General features: G+C 51.5%; 1 protein-coding gene across 2 annotated transcripts in view; it reads left to right on the forward strand.

Annotated features, from left to right (window-relative positions):
* SETD1B (SET domain containing 1B, histone lysine methyltransferase) overlaps positions 1-22,359 on the forward strand; it is a 51,989-nt gene that overhangs the window by 10,175 nt on the left and 19,455 nt on the right. For both annotated transcript variants that reach the window (XM_067306733.1, XM_067306734.1), the window contains exon 7: positions 19,955-20,722. In XM_067306733.1, the coding sequence (XP_067162834.1) occupies positions 19,955-20,722 (768 nt within the window). The remainder of the gene's footprint in view (positions 1-19,954; positions 20,723-22,359) is intronic.

Raw genomic sequence — 22,359 nt, forward strand, 5'->3', positions numbered from 1 at the left:
TTCTCCTCGGTATTTATAACAGTAACGCAAACAGATGAAATTGCTGTCCCTGGTGTGCAAGAAGTCTGCAGTAAGGGAGACCTCAACCATTCAGGAGTGCTCCGCTCGTGTAAATGACCTGAGTGTAATAGATCAATTAAATTTGCTTATACAAGTTTGCTGTGGTTAAGCTGGCAGAATGCATTTCCCTCCAGTGGTTTGCAGTTGTGAGGTTTTCACCCCAGAAGTGGCTGTGTTTCAGGAAAGGTTGGAACCGCCGCTGTAGGTAGAGACTTTGCAGAGTGCTTGTCTGGAGGAAAAACATTGCAGCAGTAGCACAGTGCATGTCTCGGTGATAAATTAAAAACCCCCTGTAACTATCATGGATGTTTTGCGTTCTTTTTTTTGTAAGTGTCTTTCCAAACCTGATTGTCCTTGCAGCTGGCATTCAGCCTTCAAAGCAATTCAGCTGCTTGAGGTCTCATTCTTTATCTAGGCTGGCCCAGGCTCCCCTCCCTGGAGGCAAGTCACTGGCCGGTGGGACCCACGATGTATTAGAAAGTGGATTTCTATTCCTTAAGCTTGGTCCGACCAAAGGTTGGGAGGGGATACTCTAGTCTGCTTACAAGATGAGGAAGGCATCCCTTGTCTCCTTGCCGTTCTGGGCTTGTCTCTGCTGTCCTTACTCTTGTGCGGAGAGATGCAGCCAATTCTGAGCATATTTAGGCAGCTGGACAAGCGCCAGCGTGGTACATGGGGTCAGGCTCTCTCCATACCTGCGATCAGCCTCGGAGGGCTGCCCGGGATGTTGTGTTTGCAGGTTGTGATATGGGGCCGCCGCACGCTGACGTTGAAGCCCGTGTTAAGTCTTTGTCTCCCCTTAATGAGATGCTGGTGTCGGAAGTTCACATCAGTGGTTCTGTGATGCAAAATGAAATAAATACCTTGATCCTCTGCAGAAGTCGAAAAAGGGGTAGTGGTGTCTCCATGCAGGTCGTTGCTGCCTTAATTGTCTCCTCCCCCCAAAAGCTTGGTGTTTGTTGTTGGATCTGTTTATTCATCCCTCCTCTTAGTTACAAATCACACTAAGCTATTCTGGCATGTTTGAAAAGTTGCCTGCGCCTTTCATTGCTCCTTCTGATGTACAAAAAACGATCTCCATGTGTTTTTGCTTCCTTCCCCCGCCCTTCTCCCCCCCTTTTTTTTTGCTTTAGAAAAAGGCTCTCCTGGCTTTCCTCTCTTTTGCTGAAGGAGGGGAGCTGAACAGTGACTTAACATAGGCTGAAATTTGAGCTGCGGCTTTCCAACTGAGTTAGAGAGGGGCATTGAGCCTGTCTGAGGGCTGGAAAGCTGAACCTTCGGCTTCAGCCTATTGTGATACCACTATTCAACTTTCAGTCCTTTAAAGAATCCTCCAGCAAAACAGAGGGAAGGCAGGCCCGAATATTTCTGGTGACTGTGGCGTGGGGAGCAGAGCAGAGATGATATGTTAGAGTGGGGAGGGTTAATTAAGTATCATAAGGAAGCAATAAAGGGCAGAGTGTTTGAACCACTGTTTACCTCATATTTGCTTTTCAGGGGTCTGAGCAGCCCGTGGGCTTGCTCTCTTTGGGTGTGTGCTCTAGCTGGGAAGGTCTCAGGACTCTTAAGGACAGCAGCAAAATTGCAGGGAAGTTTTTTGTCTGAGACAATAGGAGCTTTTCAAGGACCTATTCCTGCTCCCATCAAAACGAGTAGAATTTTTGTCAACAATTGCTAAGAGAGTAACATTTGTTCTATAAAGCTAATGCGCTGTCAAATCGTCAAGCAAGTTAACAAACCCAGACTTGCCGTAAGTAAAGAAGGTAGAGCCAAGCCCCGGTAATTGCACTGATTTCTCATGCAAGACCCCGGAGTTTGATTACAAGATCCGGTATGATACTCCTAAGCCAGAGCTTGGCAGGGAGTTTGGGTGTGGGAGAGGAAGGGCTGTGCGTCTGTCTGCAACACCTAACTCCGACTAATCTCCCAACAGTGATTATGGTCTGCAGAGAAAGTCCTGCTAAGCTCTGCCAAGGCATGGGCGCGGAGAGTGGGATGTGGGCAGTCCGAGGTAAGGGGGAAGGAAGGATCCTTTACAAACAGCACAACCTGACAGCCAGGGAGACAAGGCAGAGAGGGTTTTTCAAGACAAAAGATGGCAGTGAAGAAATGTATTGTTATTTTAGTGAATTTTTTGAGGGTAGCAATGTGCAAACTTTCTTTACTATGTTGCTGAGAGATAACAAGGAAGGAATTATCATGATTTCTTTTTCATAGGAGCTTTTCTTTGCTGTTTCAAAAGTGCAAAGGTTAAGTAAGTACCGTTTGACGTTTTGACATCCCATTTGAGCCAGGTCTTGTTTTTGCTTGGCCTGTTACAGGAAGAGGCCCTGCCTGTGTGTGTTGGGGAGGGTGGCAGGATTATAACGAGGTACTTTGTTGTAAATTGATGATGCCTTTCATGTTTCAGCTTTATGAACATGTTTGTGTGTATAGTTTGTGTGTAGTAGGAAGACCATATGATTGAAAATGGTATTTTTGCAGATTTACAAAGACAAAAATATTTTTAATTAGGGACTAACAAACTCCTGTCTTCCTGGTGGCTTGGATAAGCACGTAGTTACTGTGGTGGGAAGGGTGCCATAAAATGCTAAAGATAATCTTAAAAATAAAGATCCTGAAACATGAGTGAGGTGCGAGCACTTCTGCTGATGCTTGGTGGGAATCTTGGCAAATGTTTTGGGGAGAAAACTGGGAGCCACACAGTGCACAGCAGCGCTAAAGATGTCTGAAAGCCCCTGCTGCCCCCCGCTGCCATCAGCACCGCCCGATGCTTTTGCTGCCGTGCAGGACGCGGAGGTGCTGCTTGCAGGACACCATTGATGTCTCTGGGACAAGCTGTGCTTGCGCAGCAGATCCTTCCCCCATTACCCTGGAAGGATTTCTGAACTGCGCTTACACTTAAGCATAGGTGAGGTGAGTTGGACTTGTCCCTATAGTGCAGCTCTGCCGAAGTCCCCAGGGTTACGTCTGGGCTGAATTTGCACTTTGCGTTGAAGTGTCTTTGGGTTCTTGTGTGGTCACACCTGGAACTGGAAGAAATTTGTGTCGAAGTGTCGTACTGTCCCTGTGGGGTCCTCGCAGGAGGTGCTGACGTTCTCCTCAAGGCACAGCGCCGTGTCTTGCTGCCGTATCGCCGCGCAGACCTGGCCGCGGTTCAGGAGCGAGGAAATGAGTCCCCTTTCCTCCAGAGCTGAGTTCAGCCTGCACTAGTGTGAACGCTGTGAGAAAGCAGTGCCACCGGCGCTGCCTGGCAGCGACGGGCGTCCGCGGAGGTTTCCTTGCCAGCGGCACCCGCTGCCGCAGGAGCGGTCGGTGGCCCGTGAGCTCGCCGTGCCGGGCAGGCTGCCCTCCCCACCAGCGGTTGCGGTCTGCGCAAGGAGCCTTCTCCTCTGCGCGGCTCCTGCGCGTGGTTGTGCAGGGTAGGAGGTGATGCAGGGTTCCCCGGGCATCGCCAGCCCATTAAATGGGGCCCCCCAAAGACGAACCCGAACCCACGCTGCCGAGGGAGGGTGTCGCAGGGCTGCAAGGTGCAGAAGTGATTTATTGCAGGTACATGCACATTAAGGTTGAGAATGTAGAGCCTAAGAGCCAGGAAATTTGATACTTTGGTTTCCACAGAAACTGTGCAAGAGCCCTTCTGCCTATAAGTAGCTGTTATGTATGTATAATATATATGGGTACACCTGGGATCCAATTTACAGTTAGTGGGATCCTTCGTTTCTGGAGGGAGGTAGGGAGGAGTAGATGAGGGGAGTGGTTGCTGTGAGTTTATTTTTTTTAATTGAGGAAAGGAGGAAAAAATCCTCCGAGAGCTGTGTCTTATGCCCGATCTCATAAACACTTTTTCAAATTTTCCTGCCTCCGGAGCTCTTGTGAATGCGATCATGCCTGACAGAACCGGTTCCTAATGGAAACTCAAGACATAGGTATATGTTGTGACCGCGAATTTCCAGAAATGCAGCCAGCCAATGCCCGGGCAGCACCGATGGGGATGGCTGCTCTGGTCCTGCGGGTGAGCTGTATCTGTAGGGCTAAACCTGTGCAACTTAAACAGGAGAGAGCGAGCGGCTTAAACCACCGGTTCTGCTCTGCTCTTCCCTAACCCACCAAAGCAGCGGTGGGAAAAAAGAAAAGATGCTTTAAATACAACATTACATTTGACTCTTTTGAGACCTCGGGGATCTGTTTAGTCTAAGCACGTGGTTCTGTTTGAACAACTCGCTTTGGGACGGGTCCGTTGGCCTCATAAGCACCATGTGCAGGGTCCCGAGTGGCTGGGGTGACGTCCCCGCGAGGACCTGGTGGAGGCTGACCCGGCCACACGCGCGGGGCCAGCACCTACCCCAGCTCCCGGGGGGCTCCGGGCTGGCTCCTGCGTACGGGGCTGCCGAGGCAGCGCGGAGGGAGCCTGCAGGCACCTGCGCCCCTTTGCTCCCGCAGGATTCGCCTCTCCGGACTGCTGTGGAAATACAAGCTGTTACTTTACATCCTTTCAGAGCTGGTACTGGAAGACCACAGGCAGGGTCTGCTTCCTCGTACATCTGATTCATCTACCACGTGACAGCCTGTTATTCCTACCCAAATTTATGTGAAGCAGAGAAGTCGGTCAGCGTTTGCTGAGCTGTATCTGGCTGAAGCTCCAGTATGACTCGTGGAGGGCTCGTGAGGCTGGGGGCTACTGAAGAGAGGACCTGGCCGCCCCCACGTGCGCGACATGGGAAGCAGAGAGCACTAACGAACCCAGTGTCACTATTTTACAGTCCCTTTTTGGAGGAAAACGGCATAGGAGTCGCCAGGTGTTCCTGGTGGTACGCGGTCTTGCACATGCATGCTCACAGGGGAAAGAAATACACTGAGAAATATTTGACTGTTTATGGTTTGGGGTTTTTTTGATACCTAACTACCTTAGAAGAGTGAGGGAACATGTGTCTTGTCGACAACAGAGCTAGAAATGGTGAAATGCTCTGGAGTGTAACTGAAAAATAGAAAGCAGGCTGTGGTTGGGAGGCTGAGTGCTTCTTCCACTCTCTCGTCTCAGGCCGGGGCTTTGAGGCTTTTACATTTTGCATATCTCACAGAAATGACATTGCCATTCCTTTTTATAAATCACTGTTGCTGATTATTCTCTTGCCACCGGTTCGGTTCTCTCTTTGTTTTACCATCGCTGACTTTGCACATTTTCAGCTCCTGCTGGACTGGATATATATATAACTAAATGGCTTGTTAGTAAGTAGGAACAGTACTACTTTTGTATTTGTGAAACCTGTAGATGTTCTGGCGCTCTGAAAGCTTAGGTCCAAATTGCAGTGTTTAACTATAACATATAGTTTATGGAGGAATAAGCTTTGCAAGTCTGAGCTCTGCAGACCGTTTGCACTTGGAGAGCTTTTGGCATCTCTGCTCTTGCTGGTTGTGGAGTTCTTCCTATTCTTTTCAACACAGACTTCAACGACGGTGATGCCGAATGTTCAGATGTCATAAATGCAGGCTGTGAAGCCTCACGTTCAAGTGACGTGTTTTTCTTCAGTTTTTCCTATGCCTTATCGTTCTAGCTGCACTTTGCATTTGATGGTTGTGCAAAGTGACCGAGGGAATGCAGGCGAGTTACTGTACAGCAGTGTGTGTTGCAACACGCAGTGACACCGAGAAAATGTGCCAGTGTATTAGGTAATCAGCAGAAATATTGAGAAAATAATTCTATTAACATATTGTGCTGGCAGCCGCCAGAAGAGCACTAATTTCTGGGTTTGATTTTGAAGAAAACGGAGCAGCCGCTGTGCTCTGTGCTGCGTGCGCGAGACACGGAGCAGTGAACAGAGAAGCGCTTATTCAAATTGCTGTCGGCTGCTGCCTTTCCTGGAGTCCTCTAAATAGACTCGGTTCATCAGTCGAACAGTCTTTGCATACGCATCGATTCGCAGTCCCAGGGCTTTGCGCCCCCCTTGCGTTACATTTAACGTTCGGTTTGGGGTGCTCGTTTGTGCCTCGGGAAGGCCAGGCAAAACTCAAAGCGAAACCAGCAAGTTCGTTAGCTCTGTGCGTCACCTACCTGCCCACGAGGGCTCCTTTGACCCGGACTCATTGCTGCTGGTTCAGGTTGTATTATGAAACTGCAGTGCTTGCTTTTGGAAATGCCCGTTCACCCTGAGAGAAAGTTCTCTCTCAAATTTTTCAGCTCCTAAAAACAAGATCTTTGAAATAAAAAAAAAAGGGGGGGGGTTAAAAATACAGGCTTTTCTTTAAACGCTGTTGGTCTGCTAAGTGCTGAACTAAAGCCAGTGGCTGCTTGCAAAAGTTTCCAGCAGTGCAGACAGGCCTGAAGAGCTCAAGAAGTACTAAAAAAACAGTGAGATGGCAACCCGGGGTTTCTGACTTCCCCCGCGCTGGAGCAGGCTCCCTCCTCCGGGCACTGCAGGAGCGTCGCCGCAGGAGCGGGGCGGCGGAGGAAGTCGTTCGCGGCCGGGGCCTCGGCAATCGCGCCGCGCGTAGAGGACACTGCGAGCCCCGGGAAATGAAACTGCTGCGCGAAAGGGAGCTGGCAGCGTTTCGCCTGGTTTGGAGGTTTCGTTGCAGAAGGATCAAGCAGCTGTAGTGAAACCTCCGATTTCCACTCCTTGGGGCTCTGCTGTTTTGACGTAGGCGCTCGTTAGAGGGATTTGGATTTACTGCTGCTCGGACACGTTCGTTCTGTAGAGGGTGTATTTATGTGGAGTTGATAACCACGTACTAAGTGTAATTTATCACACACCTTTGACCGTCTCACCTCCATTTTGCCCAATATCTCTACCCATATCAGGCAGCAAGTCAGAGAGTGAGAGAAAGGGCCTGGGAACGGTGGGGAGGAAGAGGAGTAGTCCTTCCCCTCCTGCCTCCCTTGTGTGCATGCTCATGCCTGCAAGGGGGTGTCTGCGCTCACCGCTGCCCAAATTCCCTGCCCCAAGGAGTGCAATGAAGAGCTGGGCCCCGGGGCGAGGAGGGTTAGGATGGTGCCGGTCGGGTGGTGTGAAGGAAGTGGCTTGAAACAGCCCTTTGCTGGCCTGGTCAAGCAGTCGGATGTCTGCTGCTTTCAGAGGTGATGTGGAAATGAGTCACTTTCTTATATTAAGGCTTTTCCCGAAGGAACTGTGCTTCATGGTGAGCAGTGTGTAGTTTTGCGCTTAGGTCCAAGTGAGGTGTCCTCTCCAGGCTGCGCGGGATGGACGTGTGTTGAAGGCCTCGGGACAGTGTTCCCTTCGGAGTCCACGCAGGGATTTCTGAAGTGGCTTTTTCACTTCTCTTAAAGGGGCTTGTTACTGTGGGTGCCTGGTTTGTGTGTCCCAGCCACAAAGTTTTATTCTGGGTGATGCCAGCGATATTCAGCAGAGGCCTGAACTGAGAGTGCACAGAGCAGCTTCAGTGCTGGCCCGCAACGGGGCAGTTTTGCAGCCCGGTCCGTGTTGCTGAGTGGTTGCCGAACGTGGCGGTTTGGTCAGCAGATGCGGCCGAGAGTTCCCCATGCAGGTAATGGAGAAGCTGCGTATGAAGGATGCAAATAAATGGGAGCAACTGTCATCACGGTGCTACAAGCCTTTTACTATTGTCCAGGAAAAAAATGACTTGAATATGAAAATCCTTAGCACCGCACAAAATTATTCAAATTTCCATGAAACAGGGCAATCTACCAGTCGAATACAAGCCATGGAGATGTGTGCAAAAGAGTGCGTTTCGGCAGGGGAATCTCTGAATGGATTTGTTTGCTTGTTAATGCCGTGTCAGGTGGGATCCGTCTCCCACGTTGCATTAGGAGAATGGTGACAGCAGCCAGTTTTGCGAACCTGAGGCAGATGCGAGTCAGCGACAAGCAGGCAGGAGGGCGGCCTGGCTTTGGGGCAGGAGGCCGCTGGCCCCGGCAGAGCGCCGCTGCGGGATGGGACCTAGCCCCGTGGTTGCTCTGAAATTCCCCTGGGAGCTGCTTTTGGCAGGTCTGGGATATCGCAGCTCTGCACCCAGCTCTGCACCCGGCCCCGCTGCAGGGCAGCCAGAAACAAGCCGTGATCGCTGCTCAGTCACTTGCTCGCGCTTCTCAGCTTTTGGCAGTCTCGCTGCATGACCCTGTCTGGGCCCAGCACTGGGATGTGCTACCAAAGGAGGGCAGCGGAGCAGAGCTGCTGTGGGAAAGCGCATTTTGGCTCGGCCGATCTGGGTCCAGGGCCCTTCGGGCACCCCGGGGAGCCACCGCCGCCAGCTCAGCGGGCCGCGTTTCGCCATGCAGCAGGCAGAGACAGGCCAGGGGAGTGCAAGGGGCCGCTTGCAGGTGGGTGTGCGCTGGGTTTTCAGGGTCATCCACTGCGCAGTAGGTGCAGCCTCCCCACGTGCCTCTGTCTGCTCTGAGAGAGTTTGTGGAGATCTGCTTTCAGTGTCCAACGGAAGAAAATGTGAGCATTAGACAGTATCGTGCCATGGAAAACAAGCAAACCAACCCACACCACTCAAAAGAGCAGTTTTTAATAGTCTCTGCACTTGTGAATTGGGATGGAGATTTTGCTAGGACAAGATTTGATTGTAAATGGATATTGGGCTAGATTCATCCTTGTTACAACTCGGTTTACCTAAGCTGCGTCCTTGTTGTGACCCAATTTTCTGTGTAGTCTTTCTACCCTTTTAATTCATAAAGTTTTTTTAAGTTGTGGCATCAACACTGTGGTACAGTGTGACTGTGTTTAAGTGAGGCTCAGCCTTAATATTGTCCCCGGTAAGTGAGGCCTATTGATTACGGTACGTGTTGTTACGGAGGGCTGTGCAGTCCTGCTGCTGCGGAGCCGCTGTGGTGCTTCGAAAGGAGCTGATGATAAACTGTCTCAAGTAAAAAGCTTTTCCTTGAAAACCACAGAACCAGCTGTTCTTGAAGGAAAGCTGCACAACTGCTCACAAAAGGTGCTCGCCCCTTCCAGCTGGTCTGCTGAAGCAAAGAGCGGGGGACGTCATACGTGAGCAAAGAGCCGTTCAGTCGCTTCGGTGGCCTTTCTCGCAACTGTCTTGTGTAGCTCTTTAAGTGAGTAACCTGCCTTTCCAGGAGTTCATCTGTAGCTTCAAACTACTGAACCGATCTAACGGGAAAGCTATTTAAGAAAATAAAAGCCATGTGACTCGGAAAGTGGTCTGTATACGTGCATTGAAAACGTACGTGGGAGAGAATGCCAACGTTGTTGAAAGGGAGGTTTCTGTTTGGGTGAGACGAGGGTCCCGCTATGCAGCCTGGCGTCAGGAAGGGTGGGCTGGAGGGACACGTTGCTGCTGTACCACCGCATGCTTCTGCAGGGCTTTCCAGGCGTTTGAATCATTTTAGCAAAGCTCTTTAAGTATTAAGGAAGCTAGAAAGTATCACCAACCCAGAGGCCTGAGAGTCGGAGCCAGAAGGTGCGGGGAGGAGGTGAGCCTGGCTGGGAGCAGCGCCCGCTCGTCTGGCCTTGTCCGTACTGCGGCCCAGCGCTGCCTGCCTGCACCCGGTCTTTCCCCTTGGTGAGAACAGAAGGAGACTTTGGACCATCTCACGAGCGAGCAAGGAGAAGGCCTGTCTTTGCTTTCCTTTGGCTGTTGTTAGGGGGTTATTTCTTCTAGTTTACCAAAAAAGCTTCTGTATGAGGTGAGCCTATCTCATGGTGCTGCCTTGAATGCCGTGCAAAAGCCCCATCAGTGGCAGGGCAGGTGTTCAGTGGTTCTCCCAGGGCTCTCCAGCTCCTCCGGACCGGTGCGGTAGGACTTGGCTGCAGAACGGCTTCCTGGGCCACGGCGTTCTGCCGTGCTTGTGGACTGGCCCTCCACTAACGTGTCTGATCTGTTTTTAAACCCATCTGTACTTCTGAGTTTTTGCAATATCCTGCGGCAACAAGGTGCCCAACTGAATTCTGGAATTTATTTCTGGAATAAATGTGAAGTACGGACAGTGTTTCCTTGCATTTGTTGTCGGCCTCCTGCTTGATAATTAGAGGACAAATGGGGAAATCAGCATGGTTTGCCTCTGCGCCTTTTTTTTTTTTTTTTTTGAATGTTTTATGCCTGAGCAAATGGCCGTGGAAATGCCGCCCAGCGGTGGGGTATTTCCACTCCGGTAATTTACAACAGTTGCGGTTGCACAATGTATTTCGCATACAGTGAGAGTAGCTTAATTGAAGAAGTTTGATATCTTCTGGAAGTCCATGAAAAGTCTGTGTTCTGAGCACGGATTATTTTTGTTAATGCGTCAGCAGTTGCCAACCACAAGGGTTACGTTTCCCTCACCCGAGAGCAGTGGGATGGGGAAGAAGCTGCCTGCTGTGACAGAGCTTTCCCTCCCTGGGCAGGTTTTGGAGAGGGAGAACTTGAAGGTATTTTTGGCTGTGTATTGCTTTAGGCTTTGTGTTAGAATGAGGAGGATATTTAATGCTTTAATGAGTATATTACATGCCTCAGTTGATGTGCACCCTGCTCGCTCCACACCTTTTGGAGAATAAAAGTGGGACTTGTTTGGAGAGGGCTGGTCTGGGCTACCTGCATCAGCTGTGGCTCACAGGTGCCACGGTTTTCTCACAGGGGCCAGAAGCATTTGGGCCTCTTGTTTTGCAACCGCACGAACAAACCAGGGCTGCACCCTAGAAATTTGGGCTAAGAGTGGCTCCGGCCCTCGGAGAGGGGAGAGAGGAGCCAGGCTCGTCGTTCGAACCCTCTCGAGAGGGAGGGCGGAAGCAGCCTCAGGACAGTCTTTGCACCTTGCTCCGAGAGCCGACTGCTGCGAGCAGAAGAGCATTAAAGGATGATATTGATGGGTGATTAACAAAAGCACTCCGTTTTTTCATGTGCCAGTTGTTGTCCTTCAAGACCTTTCCGATTCCTTGGTTTCTGATCTTGCTGCTGAGGAAGCTCCCCGTTGTGCAGGCTTTGTTACGAGCACGCAGGTCTTATAAATTAAACCGCTGTTGCTGCTGACACTGGAAATGCAGAGTACCAAATGGGGCACTGAAAATGCTGCCATAATGGTAATAGCCACATGATTTCAGATACTCTGGGGTATAGCAGCAGTGTGTAAAAGGGGGAAAAATATCAAATTGGCCTAGATGCGCTGATTAGAACTTGTTTAAATACAGTAGGTATACAACCTATTCTTCAATAGGCTGTTATCAGCTGGGAAACTAGACTGGTTTTCAAGTTTATCTACTTTCTTATCACTCTCTTGGTAGCAAAATCTGAATTCATGGCTCCGTTTGACCTAAGGTTTAAGAGAGTAAGCGCAGGGGATGGCACCTGAGCTCCTGCCTGGCACTAAGCTATAAGGTGTCCGTGCACTCTGCGAACTCGGAGTTATTGCGCCCTTTTTCTTTCTTACTTGGACCCTGATCTGATGTAGCCAATTCCCTTCTTTATCGCTGATTGTAAAGTACCTTCTGTTTTCTAGAAATGTTGGTGCCTTTCTGCACGCCGCTGTGCAGAACACGGGGCAGAGCCTTGCAGAATCGCCTGGGAACCGAGTTCTCCGTGTCTTGTGCAATTTCTCCCAAATTTCTTGGGGTTGTTTTGCTGCTTTAGAGAGATGCTGTTTCAGATTCCTGATCTTTTGTGTGTGGACAAGCCCTAGACTCAAATCTGCTCATAATAGCTGAGATGGCAGAAAATGGCAAAGCGAAGCCCATTGCCTGCTTGCTTTCTTCTTTCTTTTTTTAGAGAGACTGTTTAGTTCCTCTGTCTGGATTTGTTTGGTTCGTTCCCAGGACTCTGAATCACTCCCTGAACCTGGTGTCTGAAAAGGGCTTTACCTGGGTAAAGACAGGCTGGTTTTATAAAAATTGTTAGGAGAAGCAGAGAACGTTCCCTGACTAATTTATCCGTAGGGGGTGTTTTCTTGCCGCTCTCCCATCCTTTTATGCATGACTTAGCTTCCCAGCCCACTAAAGCCTTTGAAGTTAGATTGCAAATAGCTCTTCAGCTGTCCCTCCCCCCCCCAAAATAGGGAAACCAGAACAACCATTGCCATGTACAGCCCTGTTTCATGGCTCCTCAGTGTTAACACCTCCCTCTTCTTCCCTCCTTCCTCTTCCCTACTTCTCCCCATGAAGAAACCTCTGTTTTTTTTTTAACTCCCTACTTAAGACTCAATGGAAAAGACCATGGTTCCATGCGATGGTAAATCCAATTTTAGGGTGTTTCATACACGATGAAAAGCGCTGTGGCTGCCTGTCACAGCCGCTGGCGTGGCACACGTTTGCTCTGCCGGCTCAGGTTTGTTCCCGTACGGCTGAAGGGGCGAGTGGCTGGCAGGCTCTGTCCCTGCCGCCTGCCTCCAGGCTGGCTCTGTGCTGGGGGCCGGCTGAGCCCCATCTCCTACAGTCACCGTCTTCCACGCTCTGACTGGTTGGATGGTCACGTTTGACTCAGCCCAGATCTGCCCTCGCGGGGTCCGGTGGTTGCATCTCAGATGTTCATGAGCGTGGAGCCTGAAGGAGGGTGTTCGCCCTCTCTTGCTTTTCTTAGAGCTGACCCCGTGGATGCTTGGGAGACCCTTGTACGTGCTGGAAACTCAGGGGAAGTATTTGGCTTCTCCAAATATCCGCTCTTTGGCGATCTTGTCAACTGGAGCAGCTTCGCCACATGACATAGCACGAAGCCTGCAGCTTGGAGCTTCCTTTCCCCTTCTGAAGGAGGACACACCTGAATGAAACCATCACTCTTTCTGGAGGCCGCTGCGCTTGCTAAGAAGCAGAGCAGGCCTCTCAGCAAGTTGTTGTCCCCTTTGCCAATTCATCTCAACTCTTCAAGCCTCCTGTTAAGGCAAATCTGGCATCGCTTTCCCGCAGGGTTAATTTATGGCTCTGGGAATTGCCACCCTAGGAAGCTCGTACCTCCTGAAAGTGCTGCTGAAACTAAAGTACGGTGCTCCCTTGTCAAGAGAAAGCAATTCTGAAAGTGCTGGAGGCTGGTTGAGTCTTCTCCCTTTGGGACTGCAGTTCTCAAGTCTCCCTGTTTCTAGATCAGTGAAGACCTAATTACCTCAGACCACTAATTGCGCTGGGCTTGCTTTCCATCTCAGTCCCCTTTGCTTCATGCAGATTTGTCCCTCCCTACATCTGTTGCTAAACCAAAGACAGTCCTAGCTTCAGGGAGACGCCTAGAAGCTGGCTAAGGGGATGTCTTTTACTCCAGGGTCCCTCTCACCTTTTGGAAAGAAAAATCCATACTTGTAGCCACTGGGGCTTCTGTTTATAGTCAAGTAAAAGTTAGCCTGAACCTCTCATGTTCACTTGTTGCACTTATTTTCCCCTATTTCTCATTTCTTTGCGGACCACCGTTGCATGCCCTGTGTCCTCTCAGTTGTCCTGGGGCCATGCTTTAGGAAATACGGATTTAAGCTACTGCTCCGTCCCTTTCTGGGGAGACCATGGTGCTATTTCGCTGTGCTGCGGGGAGCAGGCGGCGGGTCATCTCTGGGGTGTGCGAAGGTGCCACCAAGCGTCGAGAGCCGTCTCGGGTGCTCGAGCTAGCCGAGCTAGCCTGCGGGAGGCTGCTGGCGCGGCACTGCACAGGCACGTGCTTCCCCACCGGGAGCCTTCCCGCTGGGCGCCGAGGCCAGGAGAGCCGCTTCCCGGCACGGCTTCCAGCCCCTTCTCGCGGCGTCTCCCGTGTGCAGGAGGGTCTAATTATGGACCGGCCCTGGGGACCGGCACATTGCGAGGCACAAACAAGCACTGCGGTGGCCTTGCTTCGCCCTGGGGACCAGGGACCGGCCCGCGCTTCTGGGGAATCTTCCCTCTATCCTTTCGGGGTTTGAGGTATCAGCTGAGTTACCTCTGGGCAAGAGAAGGAAAAAAAAAAAAAAAGGGGGTGTTTTTCTCCCCTCCCTCTCATCCGGGCAGATGCTGGTTGTTTACCACGAGCCCTTGATTATTGCTGTCACTTGCTTCACCCGTTGCACAGCCCTGCAGGGGTGGGGAGGATGCTCTGTGCCAAAGAAGTGCTGCGGATAAGCACCAGAGCAAAACACAAGCCGAGCCAAGGCAGGGTGTTTGTCAGGTAGGATATTGTCATCACTTAGAGCTTGAATTCTCTTTGTCAAGTAGGGAGAGATACTTTTGCCGGCAGCAATAAAGAAATCAAAACACCCAAGTGATTTCCTGCCTCCTCCACAAAATCCCTGCTCCACTGGCAGCTTGTCTTCTTGGTGCCCGTTTTAAACGGGACAAGGGGGGTGAGTCCATCGCCTTGGTCAGTCTGTTGTGTTTGGCTCTACTTCACTTGCAACCTTTGCCTGAGAGTTGCATTTGAGAAGTGCTGTACAAATATATAGCTATATAAAAATAAGGCAGTTGCTGAAGATATTTATAATCACTGATCCAGAATGTGTCAATCTTCTAATTTGCCTGTTCCTGAACTGGGCGTTATGGTAGCACAAATGCACCTGAAAACTCTCCTTGTCCCAAAGAGCTGGCGATTTAAAGCTCCCGTGACGGTAAGCAGCAGAGCAAAGATGCAACCGAGGCGCCCGCGTGTCCGGGCAGGAGGCAGCGACCATGCTGTGGGAGCTGCCGCAGGCGCTAGCGGCGGCACACTGAGCAAAGTAAAAATATTCATGATGAATATGGCAGCGAGTCAGTCGTGCCGGTGCCCAGCGCCGCGAGGTGGGATTGCCTTGCGCGGCAAAACGTATTTCACTGTGTTAGCAGTGTGAACGGTAGCATTCGCCGGGCCAAACTGGAATAGATCTGCGTTTTTTCGTTTTAAAGGAGTTTCCCACTGACATCGTGCCGTGGAGGAAGCGTCGTGGGTGGCCGCCCTGCGTCCTCACGTTGCCCGCTCGTTCTGGGCGGCAGTGTGAGAGACGTAAGCGTGAGAAACGCGAGCGGCAGGTTGGAAACATCTGTTTCTCTTGAACGTTTTCTGCAGAAGCAGTCGAGGGAGAGAGGGGTGCATTAGGCAGCACATGCCGCTGTCATGCCCAGCGCACAGCGTATCGAGCCGGGGCTGGTTCCCTTGCTGAAGGCGAAGCGCGGGCAGCGCGAGCGCGACAGAGGAGGCAGTGCTAGCTGGAGGAATCGGAGAGGCTGGAGCCTGGTCTTGCCCCGTTGGTGACTCTCTGGGCAACGTCAGTCACTCCGTTGCCTTCTCTCTGCCTCTCTTCCCTCACCTGAGGAGGGTTTTTCTTCCCCACTTTTTGTAAATATGGATGAGACTTGCTCACTTACGAATTTTTTAGACCCTTAATCCCAAACCAAGTGGCGACAGTTTAGAAGTCTGTGGGGTTAATGATAATTTTTTCTCCCAGAAGCAATTCTGATTTTAGTTCTAGCTTTGCTGAAAAGCTTCCTCTTAACTTTTGGAATGGCAGAAATTGGTAGTATGTAAATGTGGAGCTTTCGAATTTTTAGGGTTTAAGGAGTGATTTTTGCTCCCACTGGTGCCATTCGCCAGTGAGTGCTGGTAAAGACAGATGATTACTTAAATATCTCACAGAAGAGTATTAGGATTGACAAATATAATATCATTTGATTATATTATGCATTCACCTCCATGCTTACAAAATCCTTAAAGTAGTTGTTTAAATTTCGTCTTTTTCCTGAGATCTTACCACAAAGTGAAACTTAACAGAACAATTTATTTCCAAAGCACGTTGCTGCAGGAGAAAGTTAACCGGTTCCTGCTCTTCCTTTTCCGTTGCCGCTTGTTTTCCGTGCGTGCGGTTGCAGGGGGCTGGAAGGCTGCCGCTCCTCGCGAGCGTGCAGTGCTTCCCTTCGCTAGCGCCACGGACCCTGCACCGCACTGAACGCCGCTGAGCCCACGTGTCGCTGCTGTGGTGCGCCAGGGCTCAGCGAGGAGATGGCAGAGCAGTCGCTGCGTTCGGTGAGGCAGGGTGCCTACCCCCAATATAGCTGACTTGGTGCCAAACAAAATATCGTAGCGCTTGCTAAATGCTGGGTATTGCTCTGAGATAAGAGCAGCACCCCACGTTCAGTAGCTTCCTGCCCTGCCGCTGTCCGGGCTGATCGGGAATGAGACCTCGGGGCATTCCCTTTGCTTGACTCCGGAGGCTCTGCCTGTGCTAAAATAAAATGCACCAGTGGGAGATACGGCGGTTAGCACTTTGGACGAACAGCGACGGAGGCCGTTTATGACTAGTTACGCTGACGTGAGTCTCTCCCGACAAATTTGCGTCGTTAAAACACCTTTGGAAAATGTGTCATGCACATAATTAAATACCTGTTTTGCTAACTCTTAATTTAATTAATGCAAAGTGAAGATGGCAGCGCAAATTAATTTAGTTGCAAATGGCTTTTCTCTCAGTGGGCTGAAGGGAGGCTTTCTGAAGGCTTTGTACCAGCTGCCCTCACAAGTGTGCAGGTGATCTCCAGGGCTCACTGACACAGGGTTTTGACAGTGATGGAGACGACATCCTCACTGCAGTACGTATGCTGGGTATCAGCTCCCTTTCTTTTCTTTTTCCTTTTTTTTTTTTGTAAAAACAAGTAGGGAAGCCAGCGGAAAGGCAGCTTCTTTGGGAAGGTAGTATAGCTACTTTTTGGCTCTACCCTGAGACATACTTGCTAGCAACCACAGTCAATCCACATTCAGAAAGGTGAATGAAAAGGAATTCGTATAACAAAAGATATTTCTGTGTCTCCCCTTGGTTTTTGCTTTTGCAGCTTGATCTCTCTCACTCAGTTGGTGCCTATGTTTTTCCCCCTTGGATATAACTTTTCTGTAGCTGCTCATCCTCTTCAAATACTCATCTCTTTTAACTTCCTTTAAAGACTTCTCCTTCTAGATGTTTTTCTTTTGGTGTGACCTCTTTCCTAACCTTGTGTATTCTTTTTTCTTCTGCCTTTTCTGCGTGTTTCTCCCTACAGCTTAAACTCTTTCTCTCTCCCTTTCCACCTTGCTCGGGATGAAATTGGAGCACAGATTGTGTTTGGTGTGCAAGGGCAGGTGAGGCGTCAGCCCTGACGATCTAGGAAGCGGGGCATCTGTTGTTGCTTCCTGCAGACCCAGCTGAGCACCAGAAGCATCTAAAAGCCCATCTTTAGTGTTCCAGAAATGCTAGGTGTTGCTTTAGCAGTTCTCATTTCAGTAAGAATAAATGCCTCCATGAATGAAGAAAGCTCCTGGGCACTAGAACATGGAGTCTGGCTAGTCCTGCCAGCTCTCCATAATTTCAGGAATGGCTTTTCCTACCTGACCTTTCCTTGAAGAGGGAAAAACGACCTCGTTCATGAGGCAGGATTGCTGGTACTGAAGCTGTGACTAAAGGGACCATCTGAGGGCTGGCCTGACCGGGAGCGGGCTCTGGGCTCTGGGCAGACTCACGCACGTCTCCAGAGCCTGGACTGGCTCAACTAGGTTGCTCTGGGCTGCTGATGCTCCGGCAAGGGAGGACAAGTTGGCATGGACAGGGTCCTTGGGGCTGGTGTCGCAGGCTTGGCAGAGACCAGTCCTCAGTGGTGGCTCAGACCAGGGTGGGCCACGGGATCCTGCAAGAGGGCCCGGGGTTCAGGGGGTGTCCGGCTGGGGACACGAGAGTCCCCCGTCACTCCTGGTGCTGGTGCCCCCCTGGGCTTCACGGGGTGCCTTTCCTCCAGGCCTCATCAGGATGATGCGACTGCAGAACATGAAGCCAGTTGTGTCTTTGATCAGTAGCCTGAATGCTCCTGGCCTCCTGTCCAGCACCGACGTTTAGCCTCATCCAGCTCTCGCAGCTGGAGTGGGTGCTTTTACCAGCGTCTCTTGTGTTCACCTACTGAAAACGGGGTCCGTTTCGCAGCAAACTTCCTTACCCCTGCCCCAGTCTCCCTCTCTGCTCTTCCTTTGCCCCTCGTGCTGGAGCTGCAGAATTTCCCTTCCTTCCCCAGCACCTTGGTGCTGTGGCCGGGGAAAAGGCGCAGGGTCAGAGACCCACCGGAAACCCTAGACAGCGAGTGGTGGAGAGTCCACGGAGGGAAGGATAAAATGCAGCTCTGAAAAAACTCAGGTGCAGTGGGCGCCGCGCGAGCCGGAGGGCTCGGGCTGCAGCAGGGAAGGCAGGGAAGCCCGGACGAGGGAGGTGCCAGGCCGGGAGGGTTTGCAGAGCCGCCGTTGCCGGCGTTGCGCTCAGCCTGCTCTCTGGCGGCGGCTGCTGTAGCAGAGATGACCTTTGATAAAATGTGAAGCATTTGGTTTGATCTGGCTAATTGTGGTTGCTCAGCTTCGTGCAGCTGCAGTTCACAGCGTTGCCGTCAGCTCGGCTGCTCCTGCTTCCCTCCCTTACCCCTGTGCAAAATTGCCAGGTTAAAAATCGAATCACAGCAGCTTCGGGAAGAGAACTGCCAGCCGAGCCTGCTTCGCCTGGGCAGGTTCTCCAGTGGCTGGTAAAGGCTGAGCTTTATTGCCCTTTTCTTTCAGATCAGGACTAGTAGGAGAGCAGGTAGAAGAGGCATCTGCTGGCCCGAAACAGGGAAAAACTAAACATCTTTGAGCTCTTCGGTCAAATTTGGTTGAAATCAGCCAGCAGGTTCCAAAGTTATTGCCAGGATTGAGACACCGACAGGCACTTAAAAAGACCACTTGATTACGATCTCTTATTTCCTCGGCTGGGCCAGGGATGGTGGTATGCAGAGCAAGCAGGAGCGCTCCGGTGGAAGTGGGGCCACCACTGCTGTCCTCTGCTTTCCCTGTGCCAGTGGAGGCGAGATGCTCTGCATTGAGATCCGCTGGTGGCAACGTGCAAGCTGTTTGCCCGGCCTTTTCGTGCAAAGCTGTGGTGAGGAAGGAAGCCCTCTGTAAGTCATTTGAAGGATGCAGGCCAGTCATGCTCGTGGTGCGCCCAGGAGGGAGGCTGTGATGAGTGCTTCTGCTTCTCACTCCTGCAAACAGCCAGGAGGCCTTCTGCTGTCACAGGGGTGGTGGGTTTTGCCATCTTTAGCTGGAAGAAGGAAGTTTTCTTCTAACAACACCTGAGGGACATGACAGCCATACATGGGCTTTCTCTGTGCCGGGGAGGTCGTCAGGCCTGATGTGCCCATACGTAGTATAACGTGCAGCTGTGGTCGTTCGATGTATATCGGGGATGGAGCTAGCTGATAAGGCCATCGTGTTGTACTAAGCCTAATCAGGCAGCTTTGAGGCTTCTGAGCAAGCAGGCACCTTCCGTTTTAATCCAGTTTCCATCTCTTTGACACTGGAGGTAGGACATCCGTTTTGCATTTTATGTAACCCTATAGTTGCATTTTTCGTGGCTAGTAAAGTACTCATTTTGCTTAGAAGCTTGGCATGTGCTGTGTCTTTGAATCCCAGCATTTATGAGAGGGAAAATCTGTGAAGAATAAAAGCAATTTAAGCAGATTCAGGAGTCTTTTTTTCCAGTGTGAATTGCTTTGGCCTAGTCGAGACAAGTTTTAGTAGCGGCAGCCATTACTGTGAAAGTATTGTGTCTTCCCACAAATAGAGGTTAAATGTTGACAGCAAATGAGCCAGGGATTATAATTTAAAAAAGAAGGGAATTCTTTCTTTGTGCATGGTGAAAACTAAAGAATAAAAACCCATGGTGTAATGCACCTGTCAGTATTAGATGTAAATAAGAGATAATGTGTCTTGCAGTGAGAGACATTTGCATTGGGTGTATTTCTCCGAGCCTGGCAGCAATTGCTTCTGTTCCGTAGCTGCAGAGGGTTTTGTTCAGTTGGTACCGATGCTCTTTTAGAAAGCTTTTGCCTCGCTGCTTCCTGAGGTCTAACATGGCACAGAATAGCTTCAATAGGCACCAGCTGCTCCGTGGGCCCTGTCTTTTCAGAGCATCGCTCGCTTTTCTCTGCTCCCAATTAAAACGTGTGTTAAACTTAGCTTTTGTTTGAAGCAGCCAGCGCAATGGTATTTAATGCAAAAGGAATGTGCTCCTCACCTTTCCCGCTCTCTTTTGTCCCAGGGTCAGCATTCTTCAGGGGAGGACATGGAGATCTCCGACGACGAGATGAATCCTGCGCCCATCACCAGTGCAGAATGTGCCAAAACCATTGTGGTGAACTCCTCCGTCAGCAACACAGCCGTGATGGCTCCATCGATCCCCATGCCCCCGCCGGGATTTCCTCCCCTGCCGCCTCCGCCGCCTCCGCAGCCAGGCTTCCCGATGCCTCCGCCGCTGCCGCCGCCGCCTCCGCCCACGCACCCCGCCGTCACCGTCCCTCCGCCTCCGCTGCCCGCACCCCCTGGGGTCCCTCCGCCTCACATCTTGCCTCCGCTTCCTCCGTTCCACCCTGGCATGTTCCCAGTCATGCAAGTGGATATGATAAGTGTCCTGGGCAACCAGTGGGGTGGCATGCCAATGTCCTTCCAGATGCAAACTCAGATGCTGAGCCGCATGATGCAGGGACAAAACACGTACCAGTATCCGCCTTTCATGGGGGGCCGGATGCAGTTTTTGAATCTTCCGCCCTACCGCCCCTTCTCAATGGGAGCAGCGCTTGGTCGTGGACAGCAGTGGCCACCACTGCCCAAGTTTGACCCCTCGGTTCCACCACCGGGTTACGAGCCGAAGAAGGAGGATCCCCACAAAGCTACTGTGGATGGAGTCCTCCTGGTCATAGTGAAGGAACTAAAGGCTATCATGAAAAGGGACCTGAACCGGAAGATGGTTGAAGTGGTAGCATTTCGGGCGTTTGATGACTGGTGGGACAAGAAAGAACGTCTGGCAAAGGTAGGCTTTCGTTTCCTCTGTGCTGGTGGGTGCAGGGGAGAACTGACTGTGGCCAGGGCATGGGTAAGCAGGGCTCTAAAATTGAATTAAGTCCCCCCAAATGTTACAGTAATTAAAATAGAACCAAAAATAAAGCCATAAAATAGCTTTGCTGTGAGGAACCCCATTGCTTGAGGCTGCTGAAATTACCTGGGAGGCACAGTCCTGTCCCTGTCCCACAGATGTTGACTGGAAAACTCTTTCTGACTCAGGACAGGCATAACAGGCCGTAGCGGGATGCACCAGGCCTCTGTAACCACACTCTACCTGAGTAAACTGGTGGTATTTGTTATCTCTCAGGAATAGCTGTCCTTTCTCTGAGCGGGTCTCGAAGCCTTCCCACAGCATCACCGCTTCCCCAGAGCCCCGCTCCGGGAGTGGGCTGCAGGCACTCCCAAGCTGGCTTGCTCGGAGCTGCCTGGCCTCGGCAGGAGTTTCTCTCCTGGGGCTGCTCTCCGTGCTGGGAGCCGTGGCAGGAGCCTGCTGGAAGCAGCAGGCCATGAATACGTGCTGTATGCTCGGCCGCTGCAGGCACCCGGTTCGGAACAGGTTAGCGCCCGTGGGTAAAACCTGGCTTATTTCTGTGGCGTCACTCCCTTGCGTATCCAGGCACCTCGCGCTGCTGTTACCGCCAGCGCAGACATGGGCTGGGAATTTGATTTACTTCTTCCTAGACAGCGGAGAGAGGCCCCGCAGCCCTGTCAGCGGGCGCTGGGTACGGGGAGCTACGGGTAGTGACTGCAGTAAATTAAAAGATTAAACTAAGTTAACACAGAGATAACTTAATTTGCCAGTTTATTGGGGCTGATTGAACTGTTACGTACGACGTGTGTAATGGAGGTGCCCTGCGCAGAGCAGCCTCTGAACGTGTCCTCACCTAGGAGTTGCTGGTGCTGTCCGGAGGGTCCCGGGTCCTCCTTTGCTTTGCTGTTGCATCGTCCCACTGGTTTAAGTGGGGAAGAAGCACTTTGTTCCCACCGTAGTGCCTTCATTTTGGGTTGGATTTCCTCATTGTCCCCTCCAGCTTCGGAGCCCACTCCGGGGCAGTCCATTTTCCTGCGAGGGACTAAGCGCGTCTCGCGCCTTGGTTGCTCGCTTCCCGGGCGCTCGCCCGTCGCAAGGGTCTTGCAGAGCGCATTTGTCCTCCGTGCCGGAGCTAGCCCGCGTGTCCGCTCCGCTCGCCGCTGGCTGCGGGTCTTCAGACTGTTTTGAAGGGCTGTAATGGCATTAAATGGGCCTCTGAGGAACAGCAGAGCTGCAGCTGATCCTGCCCCCGGCAGGATCGTGGACTAAGTGACCTCCGGAGTATCCTCGCAGAGCCGGGGCGCTGCCTCTGCAGACTTCCCACGCCGGTGGGGCTGCCTGGGCGCTCTCGTTAAAGCTGGGCTCCAGCGAGCAGTAGTCATAAGTCAGGGACGGCTGCTCCGCTAGGCAGAGCTAGGGGAGCCCGGGAGAATCCTCCCTGCTGCTCTCCTTTTGGGAAAGCCTTCGAGCCTTTGGGAGGGCTGCTGTCTTCAGACCCTAAAAGCCTTCCCCTCATCTCCTTTTCTCCCTCGGTGCAGCAGGTTCTGAAATTTGAGACGTTTGGTTATTTTTTG

The sequence above is a fragment of the Apteryx mantelli genome, chromosome 17 (genome assembly GCF_036417845.1).
Source record: "Apteryx mantelli isolate bAptMan1 chromosome 17, bAptMan1.hap1, whole genome shotgun sequence".
Classification (NCBI taxonomy): Eukaryota; Metazoa; Chordata; class Aves; order Apterygiformes; family Apterygidae; genus Apteryx; species Apteryx mantelli.